General features: G+C 37.3%; 1 protein-coding gene across 2 annotated transcripts in view; it reads left to right on the top strand.

Moving 5' to 3' along the window:
• Window positions 1–14605, top strand: part of DNAJB6 (DnaJ heat shock protein family (Hsp40) member B6) — a 60144-nt gene that overhangs the window by 14696 nt on the left and 30843 nt on the right. For both annotated transcript variants that reach the window (XM_061996315.1, XM_061996314.1), the window contains exons 6-8: window positions 10731–10862; window positions 11780–11921; window positions 13791–13861. In XM_061996315.1, coding sequence (XP_061852299.1) covers window positions 10731–10862; window positions 11780–11921; window positions 13791–13861 — 345 coding nt within the window. The remainder of the gene's footprint in view (window positions 1–10730; window positions 10863–11779; window positions 11922–13790; window positions 13862–14605) is intronic.

Here is a 14605-nt window from a genome sequence, read left to right on the forward strand (position 1 = left end):
AACTCCCACATGGAAAACTTGGAGAAGTGTACTTGAAAAACAAAGCTTCCTATTTAATGTCTTAATATTTATTAATCTCTATAAAAATGTGCATAGATGTTTTGATATTTTTAAGTGTGGAGGGTTTTTTTTCTTTACTGGCAGCATTAAGAGGCTAATTCAGCTCGGATTTTAATTCTCTCTAGTTTGCTATTCGGCAATCATCAGTTTTTGGATGACTCTAATGAAGAATTAGGAAAGATGTCGAAGGGCTAAAGGTTGAATTCAGCAGAGCGTTAGTTGATGAATTAAATGAGTAGCTAGAAGAAGAATCTGGTAGCCAAAGGATAAGAGGCAGAATTTGAGCAATTAGATCCAGTGAGAAAGCAGCAAAAATAGTAAAAGGCAGATAGGAGGAAGCATGTAGCAAAATACTGATGACTGAAATGGCGGATGATGGTGAAGCTGCAACTTCCTCACTTCCCACAGTGTAAGGAATCTTAAGGAATGCTAGTCTAGGATCTCTGCATTGATTAGGCCACATCTGGATGACTCTGTCCAATTCTGGGCTCCACAGTACAAGGAACAGAGCTACTGGACACGATCCAATGAAGGACCATCAAGATGATTAAAGGACTGGAGCTTCTCTCACTTGAGTAAAAGGCTGAGAGAATTGCAGGAATTCTTCAGTATAGAGAAAGCTCAGGGTGAGGCTGTCATCAATGTAAATCTGAAGGGAGGATGTAAAGAAGGTGGAGCTAGGTTGTAGTCACTGGTGCCCAGTGGCAAGACTAGAGCCAGTGGGCACACATGGAAGCACAGGAGGTTCTGTCTGAATGTAACACTTTTCAGCTGTGAGGGTGACTGAGTGTTGGAGCAGATTGTCAGGAGAGGTGGTGGAATCTCCATGTTTGGTGATACACAAAAGCCACCTGAATGTGGTCCTGGGCACCCTGTTCTAGACAGCCTTGCTTGAGCAGGGGGTTGTACCATAAGACCTCTAGAGGTCCTTGCCAACCTCAACCGTGCTGTAATTGAATGGTAAAAAGTTAGAAAAATCTGACCAAGATGTTGAGTAGAAAGCTGGTGCAGAGCTTGGGAGAGTGTGTTTACCTGTTTTGTTTGTTTTGCACTAGCAAAAGCCCCTAAAAATGTTAGTGTTCATGGCTAACCTTAAAGCGATGAAGTTAAGTTAGTCATGGTCTTAGAACCTGAGGACTTACCTTTTGGCTTCCTTAGAAGGCTGACCGCACAGTGTATCTAGCTTCTCAGATGGAAGTACTACTACGTCCTGGGAGCTTCGTTAGCCTTTTTTGTAGAGGAATAGTGATACATCTTACCCTGTGCAGAAACAACAGACTTAGCATGTTAAGTCTGCATTGGTGACATTGAGGCATGCCTCTATAGAAACGTTCTCCCTCTGCTTAACACACAAAGTTATTCCAAAGTAGGTTATCTACTTCCACTGTCATTGTCAGCTTTGAGTCATGTGCCACAGGCTTCACTTCTAGCAAAGTAAGAGGTTCAGACACTGTCAGCAGTGTTCTATGTAGTCTAACAGGTGAAAACTAATTGTTTGAAACCTGCCTTCACCGTTACAGTGTCAGTGATTAAGTCCTAAAACCTATTTTGAGCTTTGGATTCTAAGTAAAAGCTCTTGTAGTTTTTCACGTGAGAAGTTTTCAAAGTGAGCACTTGTTGGCTTTAAGATGCTAAAGACATTGTCTAATACAGGAGAAGGTAACTTAAAACAGTTTTTCCACAGCTTTCTGTAAGGAGTACTTGCAACAGTCTCTGCGTTTAGGAGAATGTTTAAGGTAGTACAATGTGAAAATAGGCGTGCTTTCAGCTGAAGGTTGTGCATTTAATAATGCCAAAAGTAAGCAACAGAATTGTGTGTATAGCATGAATATTTGTGTTGGTGAACTAGAGCCCTTGTAGATTCTGCTGTGTTGAAACGTTGGTGGCACAATTCTGTCCCCAAGCATAAAGGAATTTCTGATCTAAAAATTAAGAGTTCTGTACGTAGTGATGAATTTTCTGTGGAACTAGTAACTTTTTAAGGACCTACTCAAGTTACAATTGGTTTTATAAGGAAGTGAATAAAGACTGAGGTCATGCATTCTAAAAATGCACACTGGTGGAATCGAAGATGAAGTTGAATAAATACTTAGAAAAGTTTGCACCTTTTATACAGTTTAAAGTGACATGCCCACAGAATGCAGGTGGGACTCTACATATTCAATAGTAATCAGGATATAAAGAACAGCATTCAGATGCATAATCCTTGTAAACGGATTATAAATGTGAAGAATTTCTAAAACTGTACTATGTTTATGTACATATATATGTTTATATACATATGTTATGTATATGTACTATGTATGTTGAACCCCACTAAGCTGTGTTGCACTGATATTGCAGTTACAGAAAGTTTTCTTTGTAAACAGAGACATCTTTATTTGTCTGTAGAAGAGGAGAATGTAAAAAGACTTCTGTAACGATTTTTAACAGATGAGTCCCTTTAGACTTTCAAATGAAAACTTATGGTACTATTGAAGACAGCTCTGAACACTTCCAAATGGAGCACAGCTAATGTCGTGTGCTATGTGTTGCACTGGAATTAACTCAGCCAGTCACAATTTCTCTTCAGTGATTTTTTTTTTTTTTTTTTTTTAGGCAAATTCCTTGTAAAAATAAGGTTGCATGAAGACTAGTGTTTTTAAAAACTTGATGACTGAAAGTTAACTCTTATTAACTCTTGAAACATTTGGGCTTGCTGTCTGTGGCTCCTAGTGACAGCAGAATCTGCTTTTTCCCAGTAGCTCTTCCACTGATAGTTTTCAGTCTTGTGACATGAAAAAGAGAAATGCTGCTTCCTTTTCAGTACTACTCTTCCTATTGAGAAGTACTGCCTTGGAATATTAAATGTCTGATTGTCTGGTATTCAGCACTGCATACCATGTACATCATCTATTCTTTGATTGTCCTTTGACAGTTAATATAGGGATTTAGTTCTCATTTCAGTTTGTTTTATACTGTAAACTATATCCTACTCAATTTATTTATTGTGCTTGCATTGATTCGCTATTTTTGTGTTCCATGTAGTGTTTTGTTCTTATTCTACTTGTAACTTTTCAAGGATATTCCTCTGTATTTTAACAATTGTAGTGAGGGAAAGGTCCCACTGGTAATGGAGGTATATGATCAAAGACTGCTACTTCACAAACTGTGAGGAACAAACTGAGGTGGTTGATGTAGGCAAAAATACTTGTCTGTGGTCCTGGGCTGTTAAGGAGTTTACTTAGTTTTGGTTTAGAGACTTTCAGATTCTCACTTCAAGAACAGGTTATATGTTGGAAGGGATTATCAGTGAGGAATTATGTTGGAAAGGTGGAATTAATATCATGAGAACATAACATTACCCAACAAGCAATTTAGTAGTTCAAAAAACTCCTTAAGTACGTAGGTCATCTTTTATCTGTATTAACCTAAATCCCCTCAAATGTCACCAGATACATATGTGAAGGTCATCTGAGATGCCTGAGTAATTTCTGTATGGGCTAGAAAATACCACTTGGGACCTACAGCAGACCAGTATCCTCCAGCAGTAGTATTTAGAATCTTGACAAGACAGGACGTTTTGGGGCATTTAAAACAACTTTAAATGCCTATGTGTCTAGTGAAATGAATCCCACAAAGAACCATACTTTTCTCTGTGGTAGAGTGTATTAATAATGTGATATGATAAATTTCTCTGGATGCATGCCTACTCTAGACTTTGACACCCAAAAGAAGACTGTCTGTGGAGTCTCTTTCAATGAGAACTTGACAATTTTGCTGTAGTTCCTAAACACTTCAGTATTCTCGGTGTACATTCTGAGATGGTATTTTATAAATGTCTTAAATGGCTTTTTTTATTTAGTTTATGACATAGACTTTACAATGTATTCTAATTGGAGTTTAATCCCAGATAATGCATATAAACCCATGTACATCATGTGAAACTTTCCCTTGAGAATTCTTACTACCTGGTTTATGTGGAACCTAATATTCTGTACTATTGGAAACCAAAGGTAAAATTAAACTTAACACCTTTATATGGATAGCTAGATAGAAATATCTGTCACAGAGAATATCAGCTAGCTAGCTATATGGTTTGTAGTTTGATTCCATCAAACAACAGAATTAGTGCAAATGGACTTCAGTCATATCAATTACATAAAATGAAGCATGAGTGTTCTTCATAAGTATAGTGAGTTACTTAGTGAGATACTTACAGTGAAGGCTAAATAGTCTTCACTTGACAAGAAAGAGGAAAATATGTGCAGTAGTAATTGCAAACTGTTTTATATGATGTGTGTTTTAGGATATTGTTTAGAAATGGGCATAGCTTCATCAACCTATTTGTCCCAAGAACAGAAAGTTGTCATAGCGAGGCAAAAGATTTGCATAAGTGAGATCATGGTTTTAATCCACATGTAATCTCTGCTAATTATGATGTTTACATGTTCTAATGCAAAATGAATTCTTAAAACTGGAAATAGAGGTGGCTGTCAATTAAAGCTGTCAAGCACAAGAACGTCCTCTTTGTAAGTAATCTTTTGCTGATATAAATTTGAAGCTTTTTGTGCAGTTTATGAAGTGCTTATATATTTTTCATGTGCATTCATTCCTTGGGTATGAATATGCACAGTTGTATTTCGCAAGAATCAGTTTTAAATCGTAACTGTCCACTGAATGATCCAAATCTTACTGCTATGAATGTTTCAAAAAGAATTTGATACGTTTGAGAAATATTTTTGTAATATGGGAATGGTCTCACCCAGACAGCATTATCAAATGAGAATAGGTAATGCTGTAGCTCCATGTGTAGCTTAATAAAAACATAGTTTGTGCTGCTGAAAGGGAGAAGACCTTGCTCCAGAATCTCATGTCTGTCTTAAAATTTCAGTCTTTGACTAGTGTCCCATTAGATACACCAAGCAGCTGTTTGATAGCATGTTGACCAAAGAAGTTTGTCGCAAGCATCTCAAGCCAGTTCAGGTTGTTAGTCCCCAAGAAAATTATTTAGTTTGGTTTTCTTGGATGACTGTATGGTTAAACTGGTCAGAGAACAGATGTTGAACATAGCATATGGAGAGCACATAATGCAATATTAGTGGAAGATTCCTCCGTTTTTAAGGGGTACGTGAACAGTTGGGCATTAATTTCATATGTTCAGTGCTGGTTAGAGTTGGACTTGCAGTGCTATAGCATCTTTATTATTACGGTATTGATGGCGTTCAAAAGCAATGTTTTAAGTCTCTTTCTTCAAGAATATTACAATTCCCGGGATCTCTGCTGTGTATCATTAGGAAGACTTTCAAATGCTTCTGCTGGTAAACTTTCTTAAATACATGGGGTGAACATCCGTTTGACATGTTATGTGTGGAAGTGGGCAATTATAAAAGACCAAGTTGTAGCACTCCAGGCAGGTGAATCAGCAGCACTTGCAACTGAATCTCAGTGTCTCTTCTGAGTAAGTGGCATCAACAGTATGCTTATTTTCTAGTTAAGGAAGAAAATACTTCCTTGGAAAAGTGCTTACAGGTTTCTGTTGTCTGTCTGGTTCTGATGATGTGGGGCTTTTTTTTGTGCCTGGCTACACTGTGTGTATTTACTCCAAATATACATCTTTGAAATTATTTTCAAATAGGAGACAGGATAGAACTGTGGGAGTAGGTGTTTCTGTTTTACTATATGTCATATAGATACAGCCCTTTGCATAAACATGTTATTCAGACCTGTGTTTCAGACTCTCTTCTGGCATTATCTATAGAGTTACATACAGTATACTTCTCATACAAAGAAGACAGGCAGGCAGCCTTTCTGAAACACCACAGACTAATTTTCAACACTGCTGGGTTTGGGTGCCTCCAGCCTTTCCGTATTATTCTGTTCAGTGCATTGCAGCTACAGTGTTATCTTCCTGCATCTACAGTAAGGGCATACAGCTCATGCTTTGGCATATTTTGGCAGAGACAGTACTGTGGCTCTGATTGCCAAGAGTAAAGGAAAGAAAGCTCACTGGTTGGGGAAGTAGTCCAGTGAATGGTGACTGAGCAGTGATCCTGTTTTTACAGGGTAATGTTCTTTTGCATACTGTCCCTGTAAGATTATCAACATGTCCAGCTGTGTGTGTTTGTGAGAACACTTGCTGGCAATACACAATTTGTAACAACACTTGAGAATTTTTCTAGTGGAGAACGATGGCATTGCACGTTGGGGTAGCATTGGTTTATGACTGAAAGCATCTGTGCTGCTTTGGACCCTTAGGCGCTTCTTTCTGCTGTCTTCCTTGTAACCGACATAGTTGCTTTTATGGTCACACTGTGAACTCTAGCTAAGAACCGACGTGGCTGAACTTCTTTTCATCTGTAGATGCTCTTTTCAACTGATCTGTTCCTGATTGGGTTCCCCAAGCAGCTGCCAGGGTACAAGTGTATAGTACAGACACAGGAAATGGGGCACTTTCAGGAGTGCGTTGTGATTTCAGCTAATGCTTCTGATTGATGAATTTCATGAAGTTTAACTGAGTTGTGGACTGCTTCAAATCTAGATGTTCTGATTTTTGCTCCCTCCCTTCCCCTATTGTATTCTGCTTTCCTGCCAGTTTTCTTTCAGTTTTGCTAGTATTGAGTCAGATTAGTTCATGGATGCAACAGAAAGCTAACAGTACAAACACTTTCGTTTTGGATCAGTGAATTAATGCAACTTCTCATTTGGTTCCATGATTACACGCAGGAAAGGAGAGTAATCTCCTCTTTTAAGTAACGTTCCCCAATTGGCTTATACTGCTGAAAGGAAGAAAAGCTTATTTCTTTTTACAGACGAGGTCTCCTGAGAGTGGGGGTGGGGAGCATGACCTACCTTACTTTGAACTGCAGTGAGATATTTGTCATAGTTGTTGTCATTTGGCTTGTTTAGAGGTGAAGTTCTTTTCCTGTGACTACAGAAATGCAAGGTAGGAGTCCATGGTTCATGGTGAGGTTTAAGCATTTTACCCAGAGGAACAGGATATTTGCTTCATTTGAATTAGCAAAGAGTTTTTTCTAAAGTAAATTATTTTGAAAACATTGCATCTAATGTAAGATCTTTCAGGTGGGTTTGTTAGTGCAGTCTTTCGAGTTGTTGGGGGCTTTGTCTTCCAGTCTTCAGATGAACTTTTTGGCTTCTGCAGCTGCAGTTTTCCTACCTAGTAACAAGAAGAGTCCTAAGTCCTTCAGTTTGTTCCTTTCTTCGGTAACAGGCTACCATGAGTTTTTCGATTAAGCATTTCTTTTTCACCTAAAAATTTCGTGTTATTGCCTATCTTCCTTGAAGTTTCTCATCTTTTATTCTCTCCTGATCTTTGTTGTTTTCCCAGCACCACAAGTTCTTTGTTGGAAGTGTACACCCAGTGTTTTTATTTTAACTGAACCTGATACTCCCGTAAGCTTCTAATACCCAGATTAGAATAAACTGTAAATTTATCTCTAAACAATATTTAGTAATACTCTGAGGTGACATTAGTCTAACATTTCAGTTTGCTGAAGCTTTTAACTTGTATATGATTTATATAGTATTTTCCCTTTTTAGAAAGGCCTTCACTTGTGGGTGGTTTATTTACTGCTAAGTTTTGTTGCTCTGATATGCTTCTAACATTCAGTAATATTAGAAGAATAAAATAAAATGCCTGTCATAAGAGGAGTCATACCCCCCTCTCCCCCAACCCACAACCTGGTATTGTGATATTCACTGCATTTGAACTCTGGAAAAAGTTATCTACATGAAAAGGTTATTGTGCATGGAAAGGTTCTGCTAAATCACAAATACAGACCTACTGGGTTGAAATGTTGTTATTTTGCTGAGTAGTACTATTACTCACCCTGATTTAGAAACTAAAAGCATAAACAGAGCATTAGTAGCTGTGAGGTTGCTATATCAATGTGTGTGTTTGGTGATGGATACAATGAATGATAACACAGAATCCTCCCGTTGCCTTCTCTCCTTTCGGCATTTATTTTTTTTTCTGCATGCTGTACCTGGATACCTGTCAGAATAGTAAGAAATATTCTTTAGGAAAGTCCTACTCATTTTTCTGTCTGCATAATCCATCTTGCTGAGCATTCTGCAGGCCACTGCAGAAGAGTGGTTCCAGTATCTTATTTACTGGAGAGAATTACTGGAAGAGCACTGGAGAATTATTAGCAGGGCTGCTAACAGAAATTACCTCAGGCTAGAATACTTGCTAATAGGGAGCACTAGACAGTTTCTTTGGAATGTAGGGTTGCCAAAGGCTAATAAGGCATGTCCAAGTCTAGGTTAAGTTTTTGTGTGGCCAGGAGTAGGCAATAATCTGTTTAGAAACTGGGTTGCTAGCACGGGTCTCTGGGAGATTCTGTGATCCTCCCGTAAAAAACCTTTGCGCTTCTGTTGCTGTTGTGCTGAGGAGGAGAGATTCACTTGCAGAATACCCTGATAAACCCTGTGGGATTAAAAGCCCAAAGCTTATGTGGTAGGTTCGTTTGTTTCTATTTGAACTCCAGGTAACAAGAAAAATTAGAGTATAAATAGAAAGCTTAACAGTGGGAGTAATATAATATAGATCATTTGTACACGTGAGTGAATGACCTTCATAACTAACTTCTGAGTCACTCTAGCAAGAATAATTAGACTACAAAACAATTAACTGCAGTGGCTTTACGTGCTAGCTGAGACTAGCAAGTAAAATGTCACAAAAATGTCTTCTTTAAAAGGTGTAGTGATTTGGAAATAGTAATTTTGGTGATAGGTTCCTGTATTTCCATGGCCAAGCATTGGTTTTAATTTCTGTTAATAGTGGGTCATCTTTTTATTGAAGAAAACTTGTCCTGCATTCAATAATAGAGAAAGCACAAAACAAAAACCCACTTGAGGTGGGGAAAAAAATAATCTTGTCACTTGTCTAGTTGTACGTAAGATCAAAGTTTGGTCCTGCTTTATTTTATTCCATAACTGTGGAAGCAAGGGGAAGAAGAGGGTCTTTTTTTTTTTTTTTTTGTTCTTGGCATTTTACATCATTTATGTGCTGATGGGAGTATATGTGTGAACCTCAGCAGCTGCTGTTGTTCAGCATAAATACGTTGTGATGTTTTACTTCTGTTAAGTAGTTGCACATGAACCAGATGATAACTATTTTTAATTACCATATTGATTGCTTTGGTGCTGTCACTGTTACATAAATTTTGATTTATCATCAGCTGGAATTTTTATGAGGATACCAGAGGTGAAACAAATAACTGTTTCTGACCTTCCCTTTGTCCATTTTTCATGCATTTACAGGGATTGTTCCTTGTCTTCATACCTGTATTGCTGCTACCACCAGTTTCTGTATTTTTCAGTAAGAGCTTATTCTGAGCAGTGGATCAGAGTGTTACCTTTCAATATTGAGTCTCCACTTGTAAAACTTGGTAAATTAGTTGCTACTCTGCAACACTTTTTCAGGAAGAGTTGTGATTGATGGAGAGTATAGTTGAAGTTCCTAAACTTTTCTGATTTTTAATGCAAGTATTGCATTTTAATGAGTGACTGTTACGTGGCTGCACTTCTGTATGTTGCTCTTTAAGAGCACTGGTAAAAAAGCAGTTTTCAGATACTTCATCACATTTTCCTATATAAATTATTACCGGAATTAAGGAGTGGTTTTGTAGGTGTTTGGTTTATCCAGAAATATGTGAAACGTATGAAACTCTTTTTTTTTTTTTTCCTTTTAAAGGCACTATTGTCTTCTTGATGGGATCAGAACAATAGCTATTCTGAATGACATAGCAGTTGTACTTCAACATAAAATGGCATTTTTTTCTGTGACCCCCTTGCTCTGTTTCACCCCTCTTGCTTGGTAGGGGCAGAATGCCTCTTTGGGATGCTTTGTGCAAACCTCCATACTTTGCTGCCTAAATGTGCATCAGAATAGCTGTTTGAAGTACCTGATGTGGCAAGTGCTAAAATAAACTCTTTGAACTCTTTAAGATTATGAATCATCAGTCCCTGGCTGCTGTTCATACATTACAATAATTGATATAACGTCTCTGGAAGTTACTTTTCAGGGACCTCCTCATGGTAATCCACAACAAATCTTGAATAGAACTAAGCTAGAAAGTTCAAGTACTTGTGTACGATTGTTAAAGATTTTTTTTAAAGTCCACATTCTAAGAGTTTAATTTGTCTGTAGTGCTACTTTTTGTTCTGCACCTAGGAAAACCTTAGTTTGATAAGAGGGAGTTCTATGGAACAGCTGAAGGTTTGCCTTACGGTGACTTAATGTGTAGAGATCATGATTATGCATCTGAAGAGTGTTAAATCTGTCACATGCTAACTGACTGGATGTAGTAACCTTCAAAGAAATACTTCCTTCGTTTTTATCATACCTCCAGTATATTATGCTATATGAGCATGTGGTGGAAATAATAGTGTTTCTGTAGCTCTTTCCACTTCTATTGTACTGAAAAATGTAAGAGTGTTTACGTGATGTTTACTGGTTTTTAATACTAAACAGCTAAAATAAAGAAGTGGACTACTTTTCATAATTTATTTTTAGATCTAAAAGTGAGACAGACTGTAGTCCAGAAGGAGCATAGGAATTATCTTGACTGTAACAGAATCTTCATTAAAAAAAATAAAATCTTAATGGTTAAATACAGAACCACTCAGTAATACTGACCTCTGAAATGTTTTATTTTGTTTTGTAGAAGACCCCTTTGAGGATTTCTTCGGGGGCAGGCGAGGTCCAAGGGGAAGCAGAAACAGAGGTGGTGGATCATTTTTCTCTGCCTTCGGTGGATTCCCTGCTTTTGGAAGTGGTTTTTCTTCATTTGACACAGGTAAATATTAAAACATCTAACAAGGAATGGTTTGGTTCTCAAAGGATCTCAATATAAGCAGCTATTAAATAAATTTTTATCAGTTGCCTTGATTCGGGAAATTTTGAGGCTGTTTTTTATTTAAGCAAGCTACTCTCTGTAAAGTCTAAATAAAACTGTAGTTGCAGTATTTGGTCTACTTGAAAGCTCATGAAAAGTAAGTGGCTTCTAAGAAGCAGAACTAGTTTCATAATAGCTTTAGATTTTAAATTTTTTTGTGTTCTGTTTGCTTAGAGATGTTGAGGAGGTGATGGCTTCTATTTATGGAACCTGAAAATACACTGGAAAAATGTGTGCCCGAAATCCATGGTACTGCTTAGTATCAGTTCTAGGATAGCCAATTTGAACACTGACATCTGTATCTGGGAGGTTGCTGAGAGTTGCTGGTAGTCAGCATCCTTTTGAGTGTTAAGATTCTGGATAGTAGTTGGGATATTGGTGCTACAAAACTTATTCTGTCTGCTGATTTGGGGCATCTCAAGATCTACATGAATGAATGTGATTTTTTTTTTTTTTTTTTTTTTTTTTTTTGCTTTGAAGTTAGTAGGTGTATCTTGAGGGGAAGGAATAATAGAATGGCAGAGTTCAGCAGACAGGCTTCATTGGCTTTTCTTCAGGGAAGGAGGTGTCAAGTGTTTTCTGGGTGATGCTATGCTTTTGGAATAGGAACTATGGGTCCATATAGGGGAAATCAGTGGGACTGTAGCCATGTTTTTATCCTCACGCTGGTGTTTAACAACATCTAGTCACTGATTCTGTGTTTATACAACCAACTAAAGGTATCCTGAGGGTAGAATGTAATCCGAGTGGATGATAAATTTGGATCCCATGGTCATGCAGAAGTACATTTTTTAGTTAAATGCCTCCTTTCCTGATAGGTCTTACTTCGTTTGGTTCATTGGGACATGGAGGCCTTACTTCGTTCTCCTCTACATCATTTGGTGGCAGTGGGATGGGTAACTTCAAATCAGTATCAACTTCAACTAAAATAGTTAATGGCAGAAAAATTACTACTAAGAGGTAAGTGATATCAATATTTTTGTATGAAACTATATGTAGAGACATACATAGCTATAAATACATGCATATAAATATACTCTATGTATACCCACATATAAATACAGCGATACACGTATGTCTATGGGTTGTGGGTTTTTGCTGTTGAGATCATCGCATTATTTGGATTTCTCTGCTTAAAAAAAAAGTTTGAACAGTTGTATTGAGTTTTCTGATTCCTCTTGGCATTGCTTGTCTTAAAGCTGAGGCATAGGAAAATGGGGAAGATGATATTTTTGTCTAAACTCTTGATATCAGAGGAAGGTTCAGATGTGTAAGATGTGCTTACCGAACTGCCCTGATGGAAAATAAGGTTGCAATTTGTTTGCCATTTGAATGGGCCATGGCAGCAGAGCTCTTCCAGGCCTTCAGAACCTCCTGTGTAGTGATCCATCTTTTATTACAGCCCTTGACTACAGCTGAGTCAGCTTGAGCTTCTGAAAGGGAAAAATGGCTGCATTTGAGGAGCCCATATGTGGGTTAGCTATAGAGTAACCTAGACGGAATGTTACCATCAGTGAGCTATAAGAGTACTTAAACAGGTAGTTAAATGTAATTTTAGAACTTAATAAAGATTGATGGAAAAGCAAAGGAGAAACAATTTTTTAACTGTTTGCTAGCATATGACCCACACTTCAAAGTGCAAGGTGGTTTTGTGTCCTCTTGTACTGGAGAAATCCTCTCATCTTGAGCACTTAAATGCAGCCTTTGTCATCATGTGTGGGTGTGGTCATGGTTTTCTGTGAGTGTATTCCAGAAAAATCTGGAAACTGCCTGCTTTTGAGGGTGAGAGACCAAAAAAGTGTTTATGCAAAAGAAGATAACGCACTATATTGGTTTTAATATTGAAATATAGGCTGAATGAGTTATGCTGCTGTCATATCTTTTGTTATTATATTTAGCAAGATGAGGTAGAAGCAAGAAATGTCATTAGCCACATCTAGGAAGACACATTTACTATTTTCAGGAAGTCTTGTTTCTTTGTAGAATGTTTGCCCAGAAGGTAGCTAAGTGTGGAGAAGATCCACATCTCAGCATACACAGTGAAAATCTTTGGAGTACGATTTTGCTTCAGGCGTGAAGCCATTCCTTCTGGTTTATTATATGTGTGTTTTCTTCAATAAGTCTGATCTCCAGAAAAAAAAATTGTATTTATTCTCGTGGCTTCCTCATTTGAATAGTTCCTAGATAATTTTAATTTATACCTAAATTTGAATATTTTAAACATTCTTTATATTCCCATTTCTAAAAGATACAAACAGTAAGTCCACACCCCCAGAATTCTTTCATAATCTCTCTTTCCAGTCTGGGGTACTTGCTGGTTATGAACTCGGTATATAGTATGTACCCAAATTAATTGCTCTGATCAAATAAAAAGTCTTTGTTTGCCTTCCATCACACAAATTCATGAGTGAATCTGGAATATGATACATTTGACAAACAGAGAGGTACTGAATGCAACATCAAAATGGTGCAGTTGATCTTCAATAATCTTTAAAAGGACATTTACTTCTAGATAATACTGTGAAGTGTTAGTACAACTGTGACAGTGCGTGAGGTGACAGCTGTGACTGAACTTTACAAACTGGAGGATTTAAACTTCCAGATAGCAATTTTCCTGCTATACTTAAGCGACAGAAGTGGGAGGGGATGCAGGTGGTTATTAGTTACAGCTTCTGCACTGTTAAATAGAAGAGCTTGCCAACTGCAGCTGCATTAAGCAGGCAGTGCTCCATTAGAATTCATTAACAAAAACTTTGAGCTGGATTTATATTTTTAAGGCTGCTTACAGTGCTTTAAAACGGCTAACTGGAGGTGTTTTTTGTCCTACAGAATTGTTGAGAATGGACAAGAGAGAGTAGAAGTTGAAGAAGATGGCCAGTTAAGGTCGCTAACAATAAATGGTAAGGAGCAGCTGCTACGCTTGGATAACAAGTAATTCAACGCACGCATTTAACAGAAATTTTAAGCTATAACAGCCACCATTTGAGGATTGACAGGAACATTTTTTGAAGATTTCAAACGAACTCAACTTTCTGTATATCCGTACTTAAGTAGTATAAATAGCTCACCGAAGCTCGTATTTGTCATAGACTTTTGAGTTAATTGTTGGGACCAGATCAATTGGACCATTTTTTTTTTGTCCTTAAAATTGCTGTAAATTTCTGTATGCACTTTTCTTTTTATTATATATCATCAAGGTGAACCATGATCCTTCAGTAGTGCTAGGGCGAGATGTACACTAACACTAGCATGAATCTTGCTTTTTCCAATTTGAAATGTGAGCCAATGAGTAGTTCAAGTCTGCTGTGAAGTTAACATTTCCAGGATAACCTTTTTTCATTATTTCAACTTTTTTTTTTTTAAATGTTTAATAGTGAACAATGTTAATACATTTCTGGTAATGCATTTCTGGTTTAAATAAATTAAGGATGTTTTCTAGTTGTGCATGAATGCAGACAACTTAGTAAGTTTTGACAAATGTTTAAATGTGTAATGTAAGCAAAAGGTGAACAAAAGTGAAGCCAGTGAGCTGGGTCTTTTGTCATTTGCTAAAAAAAAAAAAAATCAAAATGAATAAATGCTGATGTTTGTGGTGCATTCTTTCATGAATGGCATTTGTAACCTTCTTGTGTCTGTGTGTGATT

The sequence above is a fragment of the Colius striatus genome, chromosome 5, assembly GCF_028858725.1.
Source record: "Colius striatus isolate bColStr4 chromosome 5, bColStr4.1.hap1, whole genome shotgun sequence".
In the NCBI taxonomy this organism is placed as follows: Eukaryota; Metazoa; Chordata; class Aves; order Coliiformes; family Coliidae; genus Colius; species Colius striatus.